Here is a 23,414-nt window from a genome sequence, read left to right as displayed (position 1 = left end):
AATGAATAATGCAGTTGCATGCACGAATACAAATAGAAAATATAATTCACCTTTGTGAAAATTGAGAGATTTAAATTTATAAATTGATATGAATTGACGTGATATATTAGATTATAAAATTATTTTTATTATAAATAAATTTAATATATCATATAAAATTATATCAACTTATAAATTTATTTTTATTAATTTTTTTTATGATTGTAATAGTACTTATCTTTCAAGAATTCCTAAGCTATTTTATTATGATTAATCGCTTGTGAAATAAGATGAGAATTAAGCTATACAAGCCCTTAATCACAAATGGTGGCGTAGGCTACTACGAGTATGATGGCCCACTTTGGTACTGAGCAAAATAGAGAGACGAAAAAAGAAGCCTGCATTAATGAATATGCATTGCATGTGAAAAGAGGGCTCGCCGACATATTTCATCACGTCGAGCGTCAAGCGTTACACAATCCAAACGATCCGACGAATGAATTTCCGTCCCCAAGCATATCCTGTACCCAGATTCTCCCCCTTTTTTTTCCCTATAAATATATCTCTCACCGATGTTGTATTCATCATTAATATACCAACCCACATTACAGCAAAAGATAGACTGTGAGAGTGTGAGAGAGAGAGAGAGAGAGAGAGAGAGATGGAGCACAAGTACTGTTCAATCTTGTTCAAGCTTTTAATACTACAATGTCTGTCGCTTCTATGTGTTTCCCAGGACTTCGATTTCTTCTACTTTGTCCAGCAGGTGGCCGACTTTTAATTCTTCTCTTCTCTAATACCTTCTGCGTAACCTCGGGTACTAATTTGACAGAATCTCACTGCTTTCTGTTTTTTTTTTTTTTTTTCTCCCCATTTTTGCGTCGTTGGTATACAGTGGCCAGCATCGTACTGTGACACAAAGCAGAGTTGTTGCTACCCAACGAGCGGGAAGCCTGCAGCAGACTTCAGCATTCACGGGCTTTGGCCTAATTACAAGGATGGCTCCTACCCTTCAAACTGCGATGCCGATAGCCCTTTCAATCAAGCTGAGGTAACTGCTTCCTATCCCAGTTACATACAACAAATATATATATAAATGGCTATGAATTTGATCCTATTAGACGTCTATTATGAAGAGATGCAAGAGATATTTGGAGGTGGGGCTTGTTATGATGCTCTTTTTGGCATCAAATTTGTCGGATTTTTTGTTCTTACCATTTCCATGAATAGTTTCCATTGGAGTACAAGAAACCAAGGCCTTCCATGCGATATACATGACAAGGAAAGAAAACAAAATCAACCAAATTATTATAGACATGACTACAGTCTCGCCTGCATTGTTTGCCAATTCCCACTTCTCATGGAGGGGAAGTGTGTTTTTCTGATTAGAATATACTTGTTCAAAAAACAGACAAACCAAACCAAAAGCATGGTATTTATTAGTTGATTGGCCACATTTGGTAACCTTACCTGGCCATTAATAGCCAGAGGCCAGCACAGTTGAGCATACACTTTAATATTCACAAAATTAGGGCTTTCACATACACATGGCAGAAGATCATCAGGAAAGATAGGGTACTGAGTTGCAAGGCTTGAATCAACGGCAGAGAAGTAACCACTGCTCTAGTCTAACAACATCACAATTCACAAGACAGAACAATTACATAGAACCAATAACAGCTTCAAAATACAGTTTAAGCATAGGTTTCCAAAGCAATTGATCTGGGCAACCTCAGTTAGCAATAAAAACCGGACAAACAAATCCAAACAATGATATTTTTAGTTCATTTCCTACATTTGGTTGAAAAATCATAAATTCACCAACTTTTTAAAAGTAGCAACAGAACTGAATCATGACAAATACTTTGAGAAGTACTACAAAGGGACTGTACTAGGAATCAAGGAAAATAATAATAGTTATATGGTTGATTGTGGGTGTTGATCAGTATTTTAGCTTCTTTTTTTTTTTTAAAAAAAAGTTATGTCCTCTAGTTATCAGACCTCGCAAGCAATATGCAAAAAAATTGGCCATCACTGGCATGCCCAAGCAGCAATAGCGTAGGGTTCTGGACACACGAGTGGGTGAAACATGGCACATGCTCAGAGTCTGTCCTCGACCAACATGGATACTTCGCATCAGCTCTCAACCTCAAACAGAGATCAAGCCTCCTCCAATCTCTTAACAGAGCAGGTAACATTGATACTCAATCAATAAATATAGAAAAATTATTCTCATCAGTTACTCTTCATCAACTCACACCCTATGAAAAACATCTCCGTATCTCCTATGAAAAACATCTCCGTATCATGTGAAAAACACCCTCACACCCTATAAAAAAGTTATAAGTGTAGGATGTGAAAGTAAATAGTGACTGATGCATAATAAATACTATGAATATATACTTTTTTTTCTCATTTTTATTTCAATTAATTTGATTTTGGTTTTTTAATTACACCACGTATATAGTCAGATATCAAGTAGTATTTTTAAGTTCTGATTAGAGACAAATATAATATATATATATATATATATATATATAAATATATATACACACAGGAATAGAGGCAGATGGGAAATCTTACAGCCTACAAAACATCAAGGAAGCCTTAAAAGAAGTAATTGGGTATACTCCATGGATAGAGTGCAATACGGATGCTTCGGGTAACAGCCAGCTTTACCAGATCTACCTGTGCGTGGATACTTCTGGATCAGACTTCATCGAATGTCCTGTGTTTCCCAAGGGAAAATGCAGTTCAGCGATTGAGTTCCCTTCATTTTAAGATTGTGAACGATCCATGTTATCTGTTTAATTTCTTTGATCATCCACTGATCATCAATTCAAGTAACCACTGTAATGATCGTCAATTTATGTATACCCGCCCGCAGGCTGCAGCTTGTTGGATGGAAATAAGTTTTCATATATGAAAATCCAAAACAAAAAATATATCAACGTGTTTGTGTAATTTGAATGAAAATTTCTATTTGTAAACCGGTCAATATGTAATTGAAAGAAGAGGAAGAAATTAGATGCCCCTAATCAACTCTGAATTTCTGTAAGCTCTCTACATGCACTTTAAATATAGAGGAAAAAAAATAAAAAAGGAAACGTTTATGCTCTTCACATAGCTCCGGCCAAAAGAGTCCCAACATCCAAAAAAGAAAAAAAAAGATGGGATGGATCAATGTTAGGAGGAAATTTTTTATGATACATATATATATAGATCAGCAAATGTGGCTTACCATATTCAACGCTTCTACTACACACAATTGATATAAGGTACCAGGGGTGTACACAAACCGAAGAAATCGACCATAATTGCCTCAGACCAACTGCCGGAGCACGGAATCGGTTGAAACCAGCATAGAACAGGTTGGTCGGTTTGGTCCAGATTTAAAACTGGACAGGACTGCTGAACCAACCGATTATGTAAATTATATATTTTTTAAAATTATACATATATAAACATAATGTGACATAGGGTTTGCAAAAAAAAATATAAATGAAATAGTACCATTTAAACACCCCCTTCCCTCCCTCTTCTTCTTGACTTTGACTTCCCTCTTCTACTCAAACTCCATCGCAACGACAACTATCCCTCTCCCTTCCAGCGACGGTGCAACGCACGTCAGCTGTGACTCCGTCGAGTCTGTCCCCCTGAGCCCGTCGTCGTTCCCCTACCTCTGCCCCTCAATTGTCGAGTCCGTGTGTTAAAAAAACCCCCCCACGCCCATAATCACCGCCACATGCCGGCGATTTTCTTGAGGTGAGATTTTGTTCTCACTTGAGTTCTTGACTCACTTCGCAATTCGCATGCCGTTCTTGAGGCAAAATCATTTTTTTTTAATTTTTAATGTATTCGATTTTGTCATTTTAAGGTGTTTAATTTATCATCATATCAATTATCAATTTATGTTACATATTATTTTTTGTTTAAATTATTTTTTGTGTATGCACAAGGATAGAAAATTTTGGATAAAAAACTTGGACTGTGAACTTGAAGTGTGAACAGTAATTCGAGACCCACTGTGAATGTTCTTGTTAGATAAATCATCAAATTATTAACTTAAGCACTGATTTAATAGTGTTGACAATTGGGTTGTAAAATTATTTTGATTCTTGAAATAAATTGTGAGGTTGTGAGCGAACTAAAATCTAGATTAAAGTATTAAACTTGTGATGTTTGTCATGTTGCAAACTAGTTGTTGTGTAATTGACAAATTGTGTTGATGTTTGTTCTTTGTTTGTTTTAATTTGTTGTGTTTCACTGTTTTATAATTAATTATGTATTTAATTTTTCACATGTTCAATAAATTCTTTGTCAAGTTCAATTGATCTTGATTCAAATGAACAAACTATTAATTTGGGAGAGACCCAAACACCAAGACCCCCAAGTGCCCCAAATAGTAGTAGTAAAGAGGCTGTGAAGCTAGCAATTGCAGAGATAGTAATCATCGATGAATTTCTATTTAGAATTGTTGAAGGGCAAGGACTTAGGAAGATGGTTTGGTTGCTTGAACCTCAATTTAAAATACCATGTCGTGTCACGGTTGCAAGAGATTATATGAGATTGTTTGCATTAGAAAAATCCAAACTTAAAAAGTTGTTTAAAGATGGGGGAATGATGATTTCATTAACTACCAATAAATAAACATCGGTACAAAATTTTAATTATATGTGCCTAACTGCACATTTCATTGATAGTGATTGGGAATTGCAAAAAAAATCATTAATTTTTGTTTAATTCCTAATCATCGAGGGGATACTATTTGGAGATATATTGAATTGTGTCTCCTTGATTGGAGCATTGGTAATATATTTATTGTTACTATTGATAATGTTAACTCAAATGATACTGCAATTTCATATTTGAGGCATTTTTTTTACTGAGAATGTGTTGGAGGGAAAGTATATTCACATGAAATGTTGTGCTCATATTTTGAAACTTGTCGTGAATGAGGGTCTGAAAGAGTGTAATAAAACCATCACATTGGTTAGAAATGCGACTAGATATGTGCACCCCTCCTCTGCAAGATTAGACAAGTTTAAGAAATGTGCAAAGAAAGACAAAATTGATTATAAAAAAAATAGTCCCTTAATGTGCAAACCCAATAGAATTCAACTTACATGATGTTGGAGACGGCTAATAAATTTGAGAAGACTTTCAGGCTGATGGAGAGTGAGGACTACAATTTTTCTCTTACTTTAATGATGACACATGAGGTCTCCTAGATTTGAGGAGTGGGGGACAGTGCGGGTCTTTATGAAATTTTTTAATATGTTTTATGATGCCACTTGTCAATTTTTTGGGTCTTTGTATGTCACACCAAACACCAATTTTTTGGAGATTTGTATGCTCCAAAAAAAGTTAGTTAGGCTGAGTGAGAGTGACAATAGTTGTTTGATGAACATAATCATAAGAATGAGAATGAAATATGATAAGTATTGGAGTTCATTGGATAAGATGAACTTCTTGTTGTTGATTGCAGTTATGCTTGATCTACATAGTAAGTTAAAACTTCTTACTTTCCACCTGATGAGACTTGGGCTGAAGAGTTGGTGTCGAGTACGATACATTTATTAGCAAACTTGTACGCGGAGTATAATGTTACGTTCGGTTCTACCTCGACTAGCCGATAACATGTTCCCCTCCGACATCTGCACCCACAAAAGATGGTGAAGACAATCATGAGTCACATTTGTTTTATGAGTGGTTGCTAGCATCTTCCGCTTCTGGATCTACAGTTGCCAAAATAGAGGTGGACCAGTATTTATCAAATGGTTGTGAGGCACTCAACCCATCTTTTGACTTGTTGATCTAGTGGAGAATTAATGAGTCTAACTATCCTATACTTGTAAGGATTGCACGAGACTTATTAGCCATGTATGTTTCCACAATTGCATCAGAGTCAACATTTAGTACGGGAAGTCATGCATTTGATCCTTTTCGGACTTCGTTAACTCCGAGAAATGTTGAGACACTTATTTGTACTCAGAATTAGTTGTGACATCCGTCAACGCGAATTGATATTCGAGAGTCCATAGATAATGTAGAGAGATTTATAGTAGAATCTGGTAGTATTTTTCTCATTCTATATTCATTTAATTTTATAAATTAATTTAATTTCTATTTCATTATCTAAATTTATTAATATTTGATGTTTTAATCTTATTAATGTTTCTATAAAGAGTTAGAAGCACAATTAGGTGTCACAACTATTGAAGACTGAAGACAACTTGAGAATCTATTTGGAATCTTGGATATTGATGATTTAGCACAATTCTATTCAAAAACAATTGTTGTTTACTTGCTTAAAGACAATTTGTTTTGGTTTGTAATATTATTTAAAATCTAGTGGAGTTTATTTATTTATTTTTAGTTATCTAGTAATTAGTATATAAGTAGTATATATTTAGTAGTTACTAGTTAGTAATAGTATAAATGACCTTAAAATTAAAATGAAATTGAATATTTAAAAACTTAGCAAAAAAAGTCCAAAATGTTAATGACTTTGAATAATGAATAGAGCCCAAAAAGATGTTGAATTAGGTAAAAACAAAGGCCAAAAAGACTAGTCCAAACCGGCCAAAATCAAGAAACTGACCATGAACTGGCCAGAACCATTCCGGCAGGTTCTATGACCCCTTCACACGGTCAGTTTAGGTCGGTTTTTCTTCTCCAAAATACACGGTCATTCGGTTTCGATTTCGGTTTCAGCCCAAAACCAAATCAACTGTGCCAGTTTTCACCCCTATAAGGTACTGTTGTGCGAATCAAATGAGAGCCTCATAATTTGGAAAAAAAAAAACAATCCAATAATATATTTATTGTCGAGAGTGCGGTTTGGATAGTGAGTTGAAATGAGATGAGTTAAAATAAAAGTTAAAATTTGAATAAAATGTTGTTAGAGTATTATTTTTTAATATTATTATTATTTTAGAATTTGAAAATATTGAATTGTTGATTATATTTTATGTGAAATTTTGAAAAAATTGTAATGATGAAATGAAATTAGATGAAATTAAACACTTCTTTCCAATCAAGGCCTTAGAGAGCTATTTATTTTTTTCCCCTGACATAGAGGTCGATCCGATCGAGAGATTAATCTCTTATGTGGTGAGTATATTATATGATGAACAGTACTCTAAGATCTACGCAAGTAAATAATTTGCATCCAATCATACTATTTTAATTGTCAGTAGTTAATTAATTAATGATTTGTTTAGACGTTGTAATGATTTTTGATAAATTAATTACTAAAATAAATTAAGTAGAACATGTATAAAAAGATATTGATGAGATATTATGTAAATTAAAAATAGACCAAATAAGTGATAGGCCGGAGTTTGTATAGGAAATATTGAATTAATTAGTTGTAAATGATCTGCATGTACAATGTGCAAGATCAATAAATAATTTTATTAAATAAAAAAATACTTTCTGCAATAATATTATTATTAATTCTAGTAGATCTATTATACAATAAATAAATAAATAAAACCTTTAAAAAAGAGAGGGACTTGATGGAGCGACTCGATCTTCTATATATCTCATATTATTGCCTCCCTAATTTGTTTACTCGAGTGATCAAGAGAGGGACCAATAAGTACTAATAAATAAAAAAAGCCCACATTAAATAAATATTAGGAAAACTTACAAATATATAACTACAAATAATCTTGCATGGATAAAATTAATAATTTGATTGGATATATTATTTTTATTTTTAAGTTTAACTAATTAGCCTGCAGTGTCAATATCAAACAATAATAAAGTCATGAAAGAAATATGTGGATTCACGGAAGTAAAGTTTATGCTTTGAATTAGATTATATAGTATATTTATAATTTCAATAAATTATGATCAAGGATATATATATACACATATATTATATATATATACATATATACATATATATGCATATATATTCGAGATCGATCATGTGCATGCATGCATGATACATTATTAAAGACATTATTTTCTTCTTTCAAACTCCCACAAGTTAAAGAAATATAAAAATGGCTCTATTCGGGAAAAAAAAAAATAGAAGGAAATAATAATGATTTTGAAGTATAATATCGTATGGCCCCATCCCTTGTCTCTCGAATCCGAGGATATACACTGCATGTACTGCATGTTATGTGTTGTTTGGATTTTCTAGAATTATTGGCTAAATTATAGGATTTGAAGTGAAGAAAGTACACATATAAAATAAGTTTTTATACATTTAATATTGTTATTTGATAAATTCATGAAAACAATAATAAATTTTGTCAAACTCATTTTGTGTGTATTTTTCTTTCTTTCCTTCTGTGATGGACGAAACCATCATAAAAAATAAGAAAACCATCACAGAGACTTTTTGGTGACAGTTTGAGATTGACACTGCAACTGTCACCAACAAGGCATCACATAAATTATTTTGTGACAAATCTATAGTTTGAACATTTATATTTACATTCGAACTAATACATCAAACATTTGAACATAAACATAAACGTTTGAATGTAAGGTCTCATGGGACATTTTAGTCCTAATGTTCAAGCGTATACCTATATAGGTTCGAACATTAAGTTAAATACATTCGAACTTATTTACATGAAACGTTTGAATATAACGTTTCATTATTTTTTTGACTCCTAACGTTCGATTGTTATTCTTTTACGTTCAAATGTTAAGTTATATGTTCGAATGTATTTCAGAAACAAATTTAATTTGTTCCCTTTTATATATATGTATACCTTCAGTCGGACTCGAGCACAGTTTCTCATACGAGTGGTACATGGAGAGCCCATCGACTTTCCATTGTTGATATTTGAGAGGATTCGTTACGAGGCGATCATCATCTCCTTTGACCAATACTTGGCTATTACTAGGCTGGAGAGTGCCACCCCAAGCGGAGTGATTGGTTAAGCAGATGAATTCCCTAAACATGACCTGACATCGTCGAAACATTAAACAATGAAAGAGGCATGCTCGGCTTGAGCCTAATCTTACAGCAGATCTTATTCCTCCGACCCAGTTTGGGGCTGGTATTGCTCCTCATAGTGGGAGTACTAGTCAGAAACCAATGGATACACTTGCAAGGAATGCACGCCCTGCTTGGGTTGATGCGATGATCTCATATATTACTGCTCACATCGACCGACAGATCGCATATGTACAATAGAGTGTCACCAAAGTTGGCCATTGTTTAGATATCCTAAACGAAAAGGTTAACATATTAACTGAGAAGTTTTATACATTTGTAAACAAAACGTTCGAATTGTTTTGCACTTTTATCATATTTTATATTTATATTTTAATATATTTATTTTTCTAACTTTATGTAATGAATAATATTATTTATTAATATACCTAGTATTTTTATATTTCAAGTCTCAATCTTTTTTAATTTAATATTAAATTTTTAATTTTAAAATATTTCTTGTTCGAACGTTAATGACTATCATTTCAACGTTTGAACGAATAATTTACACGTTCGCACGTAAGTGAGCTTAATGTTTGAACTTACATGAGCTGTTCGAATGTAACAGTTTATACATTTGAATGTAATCATTCCAAAACGACATCTTTTGAGTGACGTACGAACGAAATATTATTATAATTCAAACGTATAACCATTTCTCGTTTGTCATTAGGGACGGTTTCTTGAATCCATCAGAGAAATTATTTTTGTTTACAGTTTTAGGATTGTCAAAAATTCAAAATCGTCACAAAAACTCAATTGTATTGTATGTATATATATATATATATATATACACATGTAAATATATTAATTGTTATTTTTCAATGTGCCCCTGGGCTTCACACATGTTAATTGCTATTTTTCGTCTCCTTAATATATGACTCATATTGTAGTCAGTGCTGATTGTACCCTTTTTTTTTTATTGTAGAACTCAAACTTGGTCCATTGCATGAGATCAAGCCAACTAATTAATTAGGGTAAAGAACATATATATATATATATATATAAATATATATATATATTAAGAAAAACATTTATTTGTCATTAGCTATTTTTTATGAAAATATCATTTTCTTAAATTAAAATGAGTCTATTTTTTATTACAAATAGTCATTTTCATCGTAAATAATTTATTTTGATAATGTTACATGCAGTCATAGAGTGCACAAATGTCGTATAGTAGTAGAGTGCATAAGCATCGTGCAGTTACTTTGAAAATTTGAAAAAGAGTAGAGTCCATTATTAAAAAATTAATATTTTTTATATAAATCTCGTATTTATTCACTTCTTTTAAAATGATTATGCGGTGTGACTGTAATTATCATTTCTCATTTATTTTTCTTGCAACTTATATATAATTCATGATGACGTGTGCATGGTGATATATATACGCGGCAAGTACACGTACTTCCCATTACTCTGCATGCATGCAACATATATATAATATTATCATTAATTATTATTATCATCAGTACTATTATTTTCTGGTAATATATTATTATTAACATTATTAATAATTAGGTTTCCACTTCATGGAGTAGCCATGAGTAGATCATTAGTTATAAAATACTGTTTCTCTACTCACCCATGAACATCATATCAATACCGATGTGATTTTTGTGGCTTTTATATCTAGAGATCATATGTTCCCCATGCGCGCTAGCTGTTTAAATAATATAATATAAGCTGGCAAATAATTAAGAAACCCAACTTAATCTCCAAGTTAGCTGCTGCTATATATAAGATATTCATACACACACACACATATATATAGAAAAACGCTATACGCAGTCGCTTGGGGGAAGCGCCGCGCAAGCGGCTGCTGATGTGGCCATTAAATGAAACGCCGCGTTTTGAAGTAGCCATAGATTTATCGTTTCGCTCGTTTCTCTTCTTTCAGCCTCGTTTCCCTCATCCAGCCGAAACATGAAACCCATTCTTCTTCCTCCCTCCTTCTCTGCTCCCTTTCTGCTCCTCACGATGCCTCTTTCTTTGACCCCTCGAAGCCACGTCCCTCCACTCAAAGCCGCCTGTTACGACCTCCCTTCGATACCTCATTCCCCTTCATCCCGAAAAATCCTAACTTTCCTATCCCGAAAAACCCTAACTTTCCTTCCCCTTCATCGCGAAAAACCCTAACTTTCGTTTAGTTCGGGAACACAGCTCCACTTCTGGCACACAGCTCCACTTCCGGTACGCAGCTTCAAACCCTAACGTCTACTACCACAAATCTAAGGTCCTATTTAAATGGGTATATTTCCTTTTAACATTTCATAATTTTCCTGAAGGATTTTTTTATCTACGAAATGTGTGATTTTTTTTATCTACAAACTGTTAGGGTTTTCAGGTTCTTTGTCTTTGTATTACTGATTGCTATTTTCTTTTTTTTGCTTATTTCTTGTTGAAGTTTGTACACCCCTTAAGAAGATTTATTGTTGGGAAACTTCGAATTGATCTTTGAGAATTTTGGCGGTTCACCTTTCGGCCTAATTTTGTGGGTTTGGGTTCTGTCAAGTAGTATATTGTGCCAGATTTCAGATATTTAATTTGGTATAATACAAGTATCGGTTGCTTGAGATTTGAATAATCTTTTTAGGTTCTAATAAGGTTATTGAATCTGTATTTCGTTGGTTGCAAATATCTGGTAGAGAATTTATTGTTGGGAAACTTCGAATTGATCTTTGGGGCATTTGGCGGTTCACCTTTCGGCCTAATTTTGTGGGTTTAGGTTCTGTCAAGTAGTATATTGTGCCAGATTTCAGATATTTAATTTGGTATAATACAAGTATCGGTTGCTTGAGATTTGAATAATCTTTTTAGGTTCTAATAAGGTTATTGAATCTATATTTCATTGGTTGCAATATCTGGTAGAAGACCAATACAGAAATAAGACCACCTTTCGACCAATATTTCTGTATTTCATGACTAATAACTAAATAATTCATTGAAATTGTAATCACATCTCTACTGTTTTTCTTTGTATCAAATGTCTTGAGTCATCAAACCGTGAGGCGAAAATGTTTATAATTGACCAATATTGTAATAGTTTGGAAAATCAAGATATAGAAATAAGACTTATTTTATGTGTCTCTTTCATGCATGGACGTAGATTTCAAGCAAAACTTCTGCCAATAAAAAAAAAATCTTTCAGGAAGCCTAAAAACTTTTATAAGCTTATTATTATGATTGTTTTCATAAATTGGTAAGCTATAAAAGTAGCTGCCAATTTTGTTCACTAGCTGCTCAGGCTTGTGCTCGTTATGGAAGTGCTTGTTTAGGTGCTTGAAAATCTTAGATTTCCCTGTTTTGTTTATCCTTGGAAAGAAAAAGAATACTTGATATGTTTTCAAATGCATCAAAACTTGTAGCTGTCAACCTCATTAACTTCTTGTGAGTAGTCAAAGAGAGTTTCTTAGCAGCAGACTGTTTCACATTCTTGATACAAGAAACTAAAAACTGCTGCATGAGAATGTCATCATCATCACTGTCTTCTTCACCGTCAGCGAAACCATCGTGCTTCTGTAATATTGAAACTACATTGAGATATTCAAATACTAAAGGAAATCCAGGACGACCCTTCTTAGGGTGTCCAAAGTACAACACAAAGGTAAATAGTACTCTTCTAATGTAAGGTTGAAATAATATATTAATTAATATTACGTACCTAACAATTTTTTATATATGTGTTAAATATTAGGGATTACCATATTGCAAATATTTCAAGTGGGTTGATAGTAATCAACACACATACTCGTAGCTACAAGAAAAAGAAATTCAACTCTTAAGGAATGAGGAAGAGCTCGAGAAGAGACTCATCGATGTCGAAAGGAGGGAGATTCAGCTCCGTAAAATAGTAGATGAGATCGAGAAGAGAGAGATGGTGCTATACAGTAAAAATGAGGAGGTTCGAAAAAAGGAGTTGGTCCTTCTTGAGAGAGAAGCACTCCTAAGGCGTTCACGCATGCTACTCTGGCTATATTGGAGTTTTGTGATAATTGTTTGTTGTTACTTGTTGAATTGGTAGTGGTTTATGTTATAAATCATAGTCTGAATTTGTAGTGTAAGTGTTATAAAAAGCTTAGAGAACTGAATTTGTAGTTGAAGTTTAAAATAGCTTTTGGAACCTGATTTCCAGTTTCTATGTACAAAATGTATAAATTCACATTTGCTGTGAATTTAGATACTTGTAAACTGAATTTATAGTTGAAGTGTAAAATACCTTTTGGAAATTTGGAGTCCAGTTTCTATGTACATAATGATTAAATTTCAGTTTGCTGTGAATTTAGATTGTAAACTGAGTTTGTAGATGAAGTGTAAAATAAGTTTTGGAACCTGATTTCCATATTGTATGTACAGAATGTATAAATTCCAGTTTGATGTGAATTTAGATGCTTGTAGAATGTCTAGTTTTTGGTCATTATGATGGATATACTCATCTGTTCAGGTTCAGGTTAAAAACAAATAAAATGTAAAAGTCAAAACATGCCAAACGATTACTGGGCAACCCGCTGCCTATAAACAAATTGAAAACCAAGCTTGACTCAGTTTACTCATCTGTTCAAAATTCATTTCCTTCAAAACAAATTGAAATGAAGGGCCAAAAGCCAAAACTGGAAGTAACAAGTCACGTACACCAAAACTAGTCCAAATAGACTCACGTACACCAAAAGCCAAAGCTGGAAGACTAACTCACGTCAATATCCCACAAAATAATTACAACTATCCTGAAAATGAAGAGCTTACAAACTTACAAAACTTAATTATCACAATAACTCAAAATGAACCTATAACTAGCATATGTTTCTTCCCACACAAATAAATTACAATTTTATATGTGTGTCATGCTTTCTTCCCATAAAAGTAATTACAACAATTTAAATAGTCCTCTTGCAAGCTTCCTTCACAAGAAAAATAAAAAATTACAATTTTCAACTTGTAATGTTTTCTTCCAAAAATACTGTACTTACAAAAAATATTCATTGCCAAGCTATCCTTGCCACCAAAATAATTACAACTTCCACGACCTCCATTCTTTCTTCCCACCAATATATTTACAAAAACTACAACTTGCAAGAATTCTTCCAAAAATATACATGGAAAATATATTGGGGCAGCTATGGAATCCTACAAATCATGAAGTTTTGGTTATCTTGGCTGTGAACCGATACTTGCAACTGTAGGGAAACCAAAAAAAAAAAAAAAATTTAGACAATAAAACAATTGTAAATAGAAAATTGTATAAATAGAAAATAACAATAGCTATAACCATTCTACAACAAGTTGCTAATCTTTTTCCAAATGTCAATCCTATGCCCAGATTTCAATTGATGGGTTTTCATTATAGACATGCCAAATGAGAAGAGCTTAACGGAGTGCTCCATAATAAGTATTTTTTCTACCAAAATTTTTAAAAAATTATCAACATTCAAGGCAAGCATATTCAACAAGAGATCACATTTTGTAGTGAAAAATGCTATCGTTATGGCATTAGAAAAAGTTGAAGTTAGAGGTACGCTCAATGTTGCAACAAGTCCGAACCATATCATTTGGGCAAATGTTGTGATCCGTCCAAACCAAGTTGCATCTGTAAAGAATAAATAGTAAATATTAATGTGACATCAATTTATTAATATTAAAAATACCTTGGGTTTAGAAATCTTACACTTTCTTGACTCTCAACCATATTTTGGAATCCACTAATGTCAAAAGCTGAGTTGACTGGAATAGTCTAAAGATATATAGATAAAAACAAAAATTATGAACCAATATAAGTCTATCGCACGTATGTGGCAAATACTTGTCCAAATATAAGGCAGAAATTTTCTAACAAAAATATGTATACCTGCACGTTTCCTTCAGAATCAAGATCTATCTCAGATGGGCCAAATAAATTCCTACACGTGTTTTGAGATTGTATATCCCCTCCATCTCGCTAATAGTCAAGTAACAAGTAAAAAATCTATATCAGCACTCCATTAGCATAAATAAATCAATCCAAATAAATATTTGTGGCAAATAAACTCGTTATTATAGATATCGAACCTCTTTACGTTTTCCCTTTACAGTTGATTTCTTCGTCCTCGCTTTAACCTTCTGCATTTCTTGCTCCATCCTGGATGCTCTCCTCAGAGATGGGGGTCTACCTTTTCCGCGCACAACTCGTGGACTGAGTACTTGCTGCGAACTACCAACGGTAGGTGTGTCATTTGTAGTTAAACCAACATTGGACTGAGTTTGGGTCATCGAAGGGGGTTCTTGGTTGCCATGATATAAATCAATCATTGCATATAACTTCTTAGTTGCATCTTCAGTATGCTCTTTTGAACCCGCTGCATGAGTAATCATCCGATAACAAATATTCAACAGACTTGAATATCTGTTAGTATCTTCCCGTTGATTTCCTGTGTCATAGGTACTCTGGACTAACATATATCTCCGTTTGATGTCCTTCCTCCATCGATCTAAAATATACCTATCCGGCAAGTACTTTATCCCGTTGCATTTGAATATGGCCAAGACATGTCTACACAGTATCCCCTTCATTTGAAACAACCCACGTGAACACTTTACATCGCAATCTTCCTCATTAAAGTCCACGTAATATGTAACATGTTTCGTGAACTCCTCAACAGAAATTTCATCTTCTACCAAGTAGGTCTTCTTCACACCATCCCTTCTAAGTAGAGAATGATCCATATCGAGTACAACCATAACTTGCTGCTGAACTTCCCTGAATTTTACATTCGTGTACAACTCTTGGAATCTCTTCTCGATTGAAGATCTAGAGATGCATGGTATCGTAACGCTAAATGAGTGGAAGTCCGAACTGATTTCATTCTCGATTTTCTTCATGTTTGTCTTCGCATGAACATATCCGTCGAAAAATGCATTCATGCTTTCGCTCCGTTGTGTTGTACCCATGCCAGCCCAAAAATACTCCTTCAAAAATACTGGTACCCAATGTGTGCGCTCAGCGTACAAACTTTGCAACCAAACATTTTCTTCCAAGTTGTACATGTTAATTACCTCTTCCCACGATATCTCAAATTCTTCAATAGTTTGAGTGTCATACACACATTTTATCAGTTGAGTTTTCAGGCCACTTTTGTAGGCACGATGAGAGCCAAGCTTCTCGGGAACTTTTTTTAATATATGCCAAAGGCAAAATCTATGTCGGGTTTTCGGACATACAATAGCAATAGCATTTTTCATTGCTCTGTCTTGGTCAGTAATAATAGCTGGCTGGGCTATACCATCCATACACTACAGCCAAGTCCGAAATAACCAAGTAAAAGTCTCTGTGTCCTCACTGGAAATTAACCCTGCTCCCAAGAGAATGGACTGCCCATGATGGTTTACACCAATAAAGGAAGCAAAGGGCATCCCGTATCTGTTTGTTAAGTACGTGGTGTCAAATGTTACCACATCACCAAAATCTTGATAAGCTGCCCTACTGCGTGGATCTGCCCAAAAGACATTCTTCAATCTCCCATCATCATCTAAATCCATCAAGGCAAAGAATCTGGGGTTCTTATACTGCATTCTACAAAAATAGTCTTGAAGTGCTCCAGCCACCTGCTCCAAGTCGTAGATGTCTTGCCTTATCGATGTAATTGCGACAATCTTTTTCTAAAAATGGGAGATTCTCAAATCTTCCCGCACCCACAACAAGAGATCTGAAACTTTTGTTCATTCGAATGCCAGCTATGTCGTTAGTATCAAGTACCCTTTTTACAGTCTCACTAACTTCGCGATTACATCGGAAGAAACTAGATTTCTGTGGACTCAGTTCGTGATTGTGGGTATTATGAACAGTGGTCAACTGCATCTTCCCGTAACTTTTAAGGCATTAATCCTTGCCTTACAGTCAGTCTTTCCTGTCGGGCGTGGTTTGGCGACATTCATTGTCCTATTCCAAGCTTTCCCCCCACGGGCACAACCAAGAGTGACATATCTGACACTCCCTTCGTCATCCCTTTCACTCCTTTGTGTCATGGATCCAAACCCACATTTCTTAGCATATATCTTATAATAGCTCATTAATTCCTCAAAAGAATCAAACTCCATCCCCGCTTTTGGCTCCTCAATCATATCACTACCATCCATTCGGTCTAAAGGAGGTGTCTCGGCAGTGCCATCGCCAGTTTCCCCTAAATTTGGCCTATCCTCTTCACCTTGTTCATCAAGCCTAGAGGAGAAACAAGGCGCTTCAGTTTCTCTACACCCGGGTGTATCCTTTTCAAATCTTTCGGTTGTTTCGGAGCTTGTAGCCATGGGAGGAGTCGGAGGTCTCATCCCATATTGAAATGGATAACCAGTATTCTGCTAAAAAAGAAAGCAATTAAACTTCCAACAAACAGGAAAAAAAATAAAAATAAAAAAAACAACAATGAAGTAGCATCACCATCTGAATGTTGCTTGGATATTGGTATGCATTTGGATATGTGATAAAAGCTGGTGACCATGCAGGTCCTGTTCCGTAACCGTGCATGTAATTTGAAAAGTTTGGAGCAGTTGTTGGGATGTCCTAACATAACAATAATAATGATAATTAGCAAGTACGAGGTTTTCAAACTCCTAACAAATATTAAGAATCATATAACATACCGCAGTTGAGGGATTTGAGCTACATGGTATCGAGAGAGATGGGTTTTCTTTTCCTTTTTCCATGCTGACATGCTGCATTAAAAATAAATGTACAACCATTTTTATAGGAGGAAAAAAGTTCAAAGAATTCAAAATCTTTGAAAAAAGCGGCTTTTTTAAACTTTTTGCAATAATTCAAACATTTAATTTACTTCCCCAACTAATTATTTCATGTAGACAAGTAGTAGATAACTCGACAACCATAGCAGGAAAAAGTTAATAATTATTGTATGCATGTTCTGCTACCATAACATGCATGCACAAATTTCTATAATAATAGGGACTTAAGATTTGTGTGTTGTGAGGGCCAATAGCAAGTGAATCTGATTCCTTCCAGATCCAGGTCAAGGTGTACATATGATGATAGTGAAGGTGTACATATGATGATATTTGACATATCCCAAGAAAAGCAACACCAACCAAAATCGCAAAATGTCCAAACATCTCAAATCTATGACATAAGCTATTGCCAGCATCACATATTAAGATAAGATTTGTACACAAAAGAAATGCAAAATGGAATATGGCTGGCTGGGCAAGATTTGTTTCTTTAAATAAAGACTCTTCCACAATCAGTCATCACATTATTTAATTATTCATCATAAGAAAACATGTGCCAAACAAAATAGCACGAGTATAGAAGACATATGAATTCAGATATGAATGCTTGCTCTTAATAAGTTGAAGTGTAAAAATGAAGAGCTTTTTTAGTAGTTAAACCAGATGTGATACGGTGGAATAGAGGAAAGCAGAGCTAAAAAAAGAGGTTGAAAGAGATATATGTTTCTCACTGAATCACGTTGATTGTGCAGATCCTGTTAAAGACGCTTCATGTTCTTCTGATGTTAATATGTTGGCTTGTCATAGTCTCCTAGAGGAAAACAACATATATGAACGGCACACATGTTAATGTGCAGAGCTTCAAAATATAGCTTCAAAACAGAGGATTTTCGGTAGAGTACTGTGATTGTTAATGTGCAAGCTTGTCATAGTCTCCTAAACTATGATTTCTTACCACACGGTGAAGAAGAAGAAGACGAAGACCGGTAGAGTACTGTGAACGGCGCACACCAGGACCCACCCCGTGACGACGACCCCGTGAGACGACGATGCTTTCAGACCCACACCGTGATTTTCGGTAGAAGAATATTTCGGAAGCAAAATTATCAAACCGACGATGATTCCCAGTATTTTTCTCACTTTCTTTCAACAAGCAAACCAAATTTCTGAAACTTTTTCCGCACGGCCAAACCCAGCACTTGTTTCCTGAACATTCGGACATGAATAGCTTGGAGAAGAAGCTTGCTGTTTTCATCTTCCCGCATTTTGAAATTTTGATTTTTTTTTTTTAATTGACGTGGCAAAAAAAAAAATTTTTTTTTTAACCGACTGTGCGCCGTTTGCACTTGCCGACTGTGCCTAGCAGAAGTGATATATATATACATCATGAGAGGTGCAATACGAACGCAAGTCTAATTAATATTGTGGCATGCAATTGTATGTATCACATGGATATATAGATCATGATCTGCGCCTGTGTAAATGTGTAGGATATGGATCATGATCACCAGGCTGGTAGGTAGGTGGGAGGTAGTACTACTACTGCTATTGCGTGCAAGTCAACTTGTTTGTTAAAGAGCATGATCATCATGCATATCATGATCTATATGCCTCCTATTTGCTTTAACATGCATGTGGCGTTACTTCCAATAAATATATATATATATATATATATATATATGGACCCACAAAATTCAAACAATTTAGACAGTGATTCCTTTTTAGATCTGCATGCACATGATCTATCGCGAAAACCAATTTCTTCTATTCTCAGCATCTTTTTTCTGCAAAGATTATATATAGTTGCTTTCGATAAGCATGCATCAGTTCAGATTAACTCAGAACTTCACGTTTTTCCGCATTTGAAATAACTTTACAAATTAAACTGATCATGAATTAAGGAAGGCAATGGTTCTCATGTTCCGTGTGGTGCATGGGCAGCAATCAAAGAATAATACCACCACCGATTAACAGATCAAAAGAAGCATGGATCAGATCATGTCATGTATATATAGTTCATGAATATTATATATATTATATATATATAACTATAATTTCGTACTTAATAATTAGTCAATCAATTAAATACACGTATTATAAATCCAGATCAACATGCATGTGAACATGACTAGAGAGTTTTTCATCGATTGAGATCGAGCCATAATATTTAAGAGATTCGAACACGATGATCAGTGTGTGCATATATATATATATATATATGTATATATATTATATATATTAAAATATAAAATAAATAATAAAATCTAGCTCTTTCCATCAGTTTAAATTTTTCAGAAAAGTGATGGTTTCACATAGTATCAGAGCAGAAGTCTTGAATTAGAACCATAATTCTATACTCTATCCCATTTAATTAAATATTTTACTTATTGGGCCTACTCATTGACGGAAAGCCTAACCCACAAGTAGGGGTGGGCTCCGACTCCGACGGAGTCGGAGTTGTCATTTCCGACCTCCGACTCCGACAAAAGTCGGAGCCAAAGTTCCCCTCCGACTCCGACTCCGAACGTAGTCGGAGTCCGATTCCGATCGGAGGTCGGAGCTCCAACCTCCGATTGGAACTCCGAACGGAGGTCGAAGCTCCGACCTCCGATCGGAACTCCGACTGGAGTTCGGAGGGAGTTCCGAACGGAGGTCAGAGCTCCGACTCCGAATTAAATTTCCGAACTCAATTTCAGATTTTTTTTTATTATTATTTAAATTTTGTTGTTCAATTTCGTTTCAGATAGTGGGCAACATATATATTTTTTTTAAAAAGTGAACCATCTACAAATATTTGGTTTATTCAAGAGTTTTCAATAATTTAAATATTCGTTCTGATTTTGTTACTGAATTTTGATTATATCTTTAATTTGTTTTATGTCCGCCTGAAATTTAGTATTAAAAGTGCTCATGACTCATGAGTTGAAAATTACACAAATTTAAAATTTTATAGAAAAGAATGATGGTACGAATTTGTATAATTCGATTAATTTCACTTGGATAATAAATTATAAACTTTTGAGAAATGATGGATAAGTACTAATAGAAATTATAGAATAAAGAGTACTTATCCCACGTCTTTGCTCGGGATATAAGTACATAAATATAACTATATAAATAGTTTAAAAAGTAAATAACATGTATGATGCAGCCATAAGTTATAACAGTCTCATTTATAACGTAATAACAATATGACTCAGTCTTGAAATATAACTACATAAAAATTAAACACGGGTTTCACTCAAACCCCAATGTTCCATTGGTCACGCCTGAAATGAAGATAGAAAGTAGCAATCAATAGATGAAAAAAAATTGATAATAAAAAATTGAATACGGTAAAAGAATAATTTGATTCTTACCAAGAAAGGAGGTTCTCTCAACTCCATCCCAACTCTCAAGTAGCGTCCGTTCCAAACTCTCAATCATCGGTAATTATGTTATGGTTCACAATTAGATCTATAAAATCATAAAAAGTAGAAGTTAGAAATATTAAAAATAATTAAATCATCATTTAAAAGCATATAAACTTACCCGATTCAAGCCTATAGCTCTCGGCATCAACGCCAACGGTATCTAGTCCAATGGGCGTTTCACTTATTCAATTATGTGTGCAAACGAGGGCCTCCACGGTTGACGGTGACAATGAACTCCGATAAGCATCCAACACGCGACCTCCAGTGCTAAATGCCGACTCTGAGGCAACCGTAGTGACAGGAATGGCTAGCACATCTCGGGCCACACGGGAAAGGACTGGATACTTGGTGGAATTAACTTTCCACCAAGTTAATAACTGAAATACATCACTAGGTGCCTCGACAGCTTCCATAAAATATCGTTCAACCTCAGATGTACAATGCATAATATTCCTTGTTGACATGAGTTGATGATACTGCCGTATAATACGATTGCCTCTAACCCCTACAGATGGGTCAGTATCACCTGAGGAAACTGTCGATCCTGTCGGCCTCGAATGTGAGGAGCTACCAACTGCGGATGAAGGCTGAGCACTAGTACTGTAGTGATGATATAAGTCATCAACATCACTTTTTAGCAATCTAATAAACTCTCCAGCCTTCACTGCCCCGAGGACGGAATTTACCCAAAATTCTAGAACGGCCAACTTAACTCGGGGGTCAAGGATCACAGCTACAAATAGCAATCTATTTATCTTCTCAATATTCCCCCAATATTTATCATATTTGATCTTCAACCTCGTAGTCATAGCAGATAACAATCCAACAGAGTCAGTACAACTATTTTTCAACTGGAAGTGAAGCTCCGAGAGCTCGCTGAAAAATGAGTTCGCAGTCGTATATTTGGATCCAGATAGCCGCATGGTTATCTCATAAAAAGTTCTTAAAAATTCAACAAAATAACTCACACTGGTCCAATCATGTGCGTCCGGCGCACCGAGCCCCTGTCCTGCTGGCTCCAACAAAGCATACCTCAGGCCCCCATCCTCGACCTCCATCCGCTCGAATGCTTTTTGGTATTTCTGTGCCACATCCAACATCATGTATGTAGAATTCCATCGAGTCGGAACGTCCAAGCACAGCATACTAGAACATTCAATCTTCAGATCTTCTGCTATTGCCTTAAACTTGGCAAGCCTTTGAGGGGAACCCCTCACATATCGTACAATGTTGCAGACTCGGGTTATGGAATCATGAACCTCTTTTAATCCCTCAACAACTATGAGGTTAATGATATGAGCACAACATCGAACGTGAATAAACTCGTGGGCCCGAATGACATCATCTCTCACCGTCGTGTTCCGCTTAAACCAATCAATTGTTGTTTCATTCTCACTGGCATTGTCAACTGTAATACACAGCACTTTTCGAATTCCCCAGTCCTTTAAACAATCATCCATCTTCGCCCCAATGGATGCACCTTTATGATCCACAATTTCTTTAAAACCAATAATTTTTTTATGCAAAATCCACTCACTGTCAATGTAGTGTGCCGTGATACACATGTAGCAGATGTTCTGTATGGAAGTCCATGTGTCAGTCGTAAAAGACACTCTTTGGCCAGTGGTAATAAACATCTTCCTCATCTCCTCCTTGTCCTTCGCATGCCTCTTCATACAATCTCGCATCACTGTATACCGTGATGGAATGGGAAATCGTGGCTCAACAAAATTTAGAATCTTTCGAAAGCCTCTTTTCTCGACTGTGGTAAATGGCATCTCATCAGTAATTATCATCTCTGCAAGCATGTCCCTCAACATCTTCTCACTGTATTGAGGGATGACCAATTTCTTAGTCTGTGTACCATCAGTGGCTGTAGAAGCTTGGTAACTGAGGTTGGTCTGATCAGTGGCTTGCAATCCCTTCGCTATCTTATATCGTTGGCAACCATTTAGATGTGCTATTAACACACTGGTACCTTGCTTCTTCTAATGGCATCCACAAAGTGATCTACAGTAATGGCATCTTGCTACTGGGTTCGCAATTTCACCAGGAATTTTGGTAAAATGCTCCCATATCCACGACCTCTTTTTAGAAGGTCGTGGTGGTTGATCTTGCTCAATGGGCATCTCCTCCTCTTCGTTGAACATATCCTCATCTTTTATATCAACTGGGAGTGGGAGTCAACTACTCGCACAAGATGTAGCTGCTCTAGATGTAGCTGCCCTAGATGTGGCTCTAGGGGTGGAAGTACCCACCGGTGTAGGAGTTGTAGCATTGGCATCCGCCACATCCCCTTGTGGACGATCATCTCCACTATATCTAGGATCCATATCACAATCAATGAA

General features: G+C 35.1%; 1 protein-coding gene across 3 annotated transcripts in view; it reads left to right on the top strand.

Annotated features, from left to right (window-relative positions):
• Positions 1–488: 488 nt before the first annotated feature.
• The window catches only part of LOC108988763 (ribonuclease 1-like), a 24,404-nt gene continuing 1,478 nt past the window's right edge, over positions 489–23,414 (top strand). The window contains exons 1-4 of one of the 3 annotated variants that reach the window (XM_018962112.2): positions 490–745; positions 875–1,030; positions 2,017–2,170; positions 2,537–2,930. In XM_018962112.2, the coding sequence (XP_018817657.1) occupies positions 641–745; positions 875–1,030; positions 2,017–2,170; positions 2,537–2,760 (639 nt within the window). In that variant the 5' untranslated portion in view covers positions 490–640 and the 3' untranslated portion in view covers positions 2,761–2,930. Of the gene's footprint in view, positions 746–874; positions 1,031–1,971; positions 2,171–2,536; positions 2,931–23,414 lie in introns of those variants that run through there. The other 2 variants (XM_018962111.2, XM_019004008.2) reach the window with 2 other exon arrangements.

This window comes from Juglans regia, chromosome 13 (assembly GCF_001411555.2).
Source record: "Juglans regia cultivar Chandler chromosome 13, Walnut 2.0, whole genome shotgun sequence".
NCBI classification, from domain to species: domain Eukaryota; kingdom Viridiplantae; phylum Streptophyta; class Magnoliopsida; order Fagales; family Juglandaceae; genus Juglans; species Juglans regia.
This window is presented reverse-complemented; position numbering and strand designations above follow the sequence as displayed.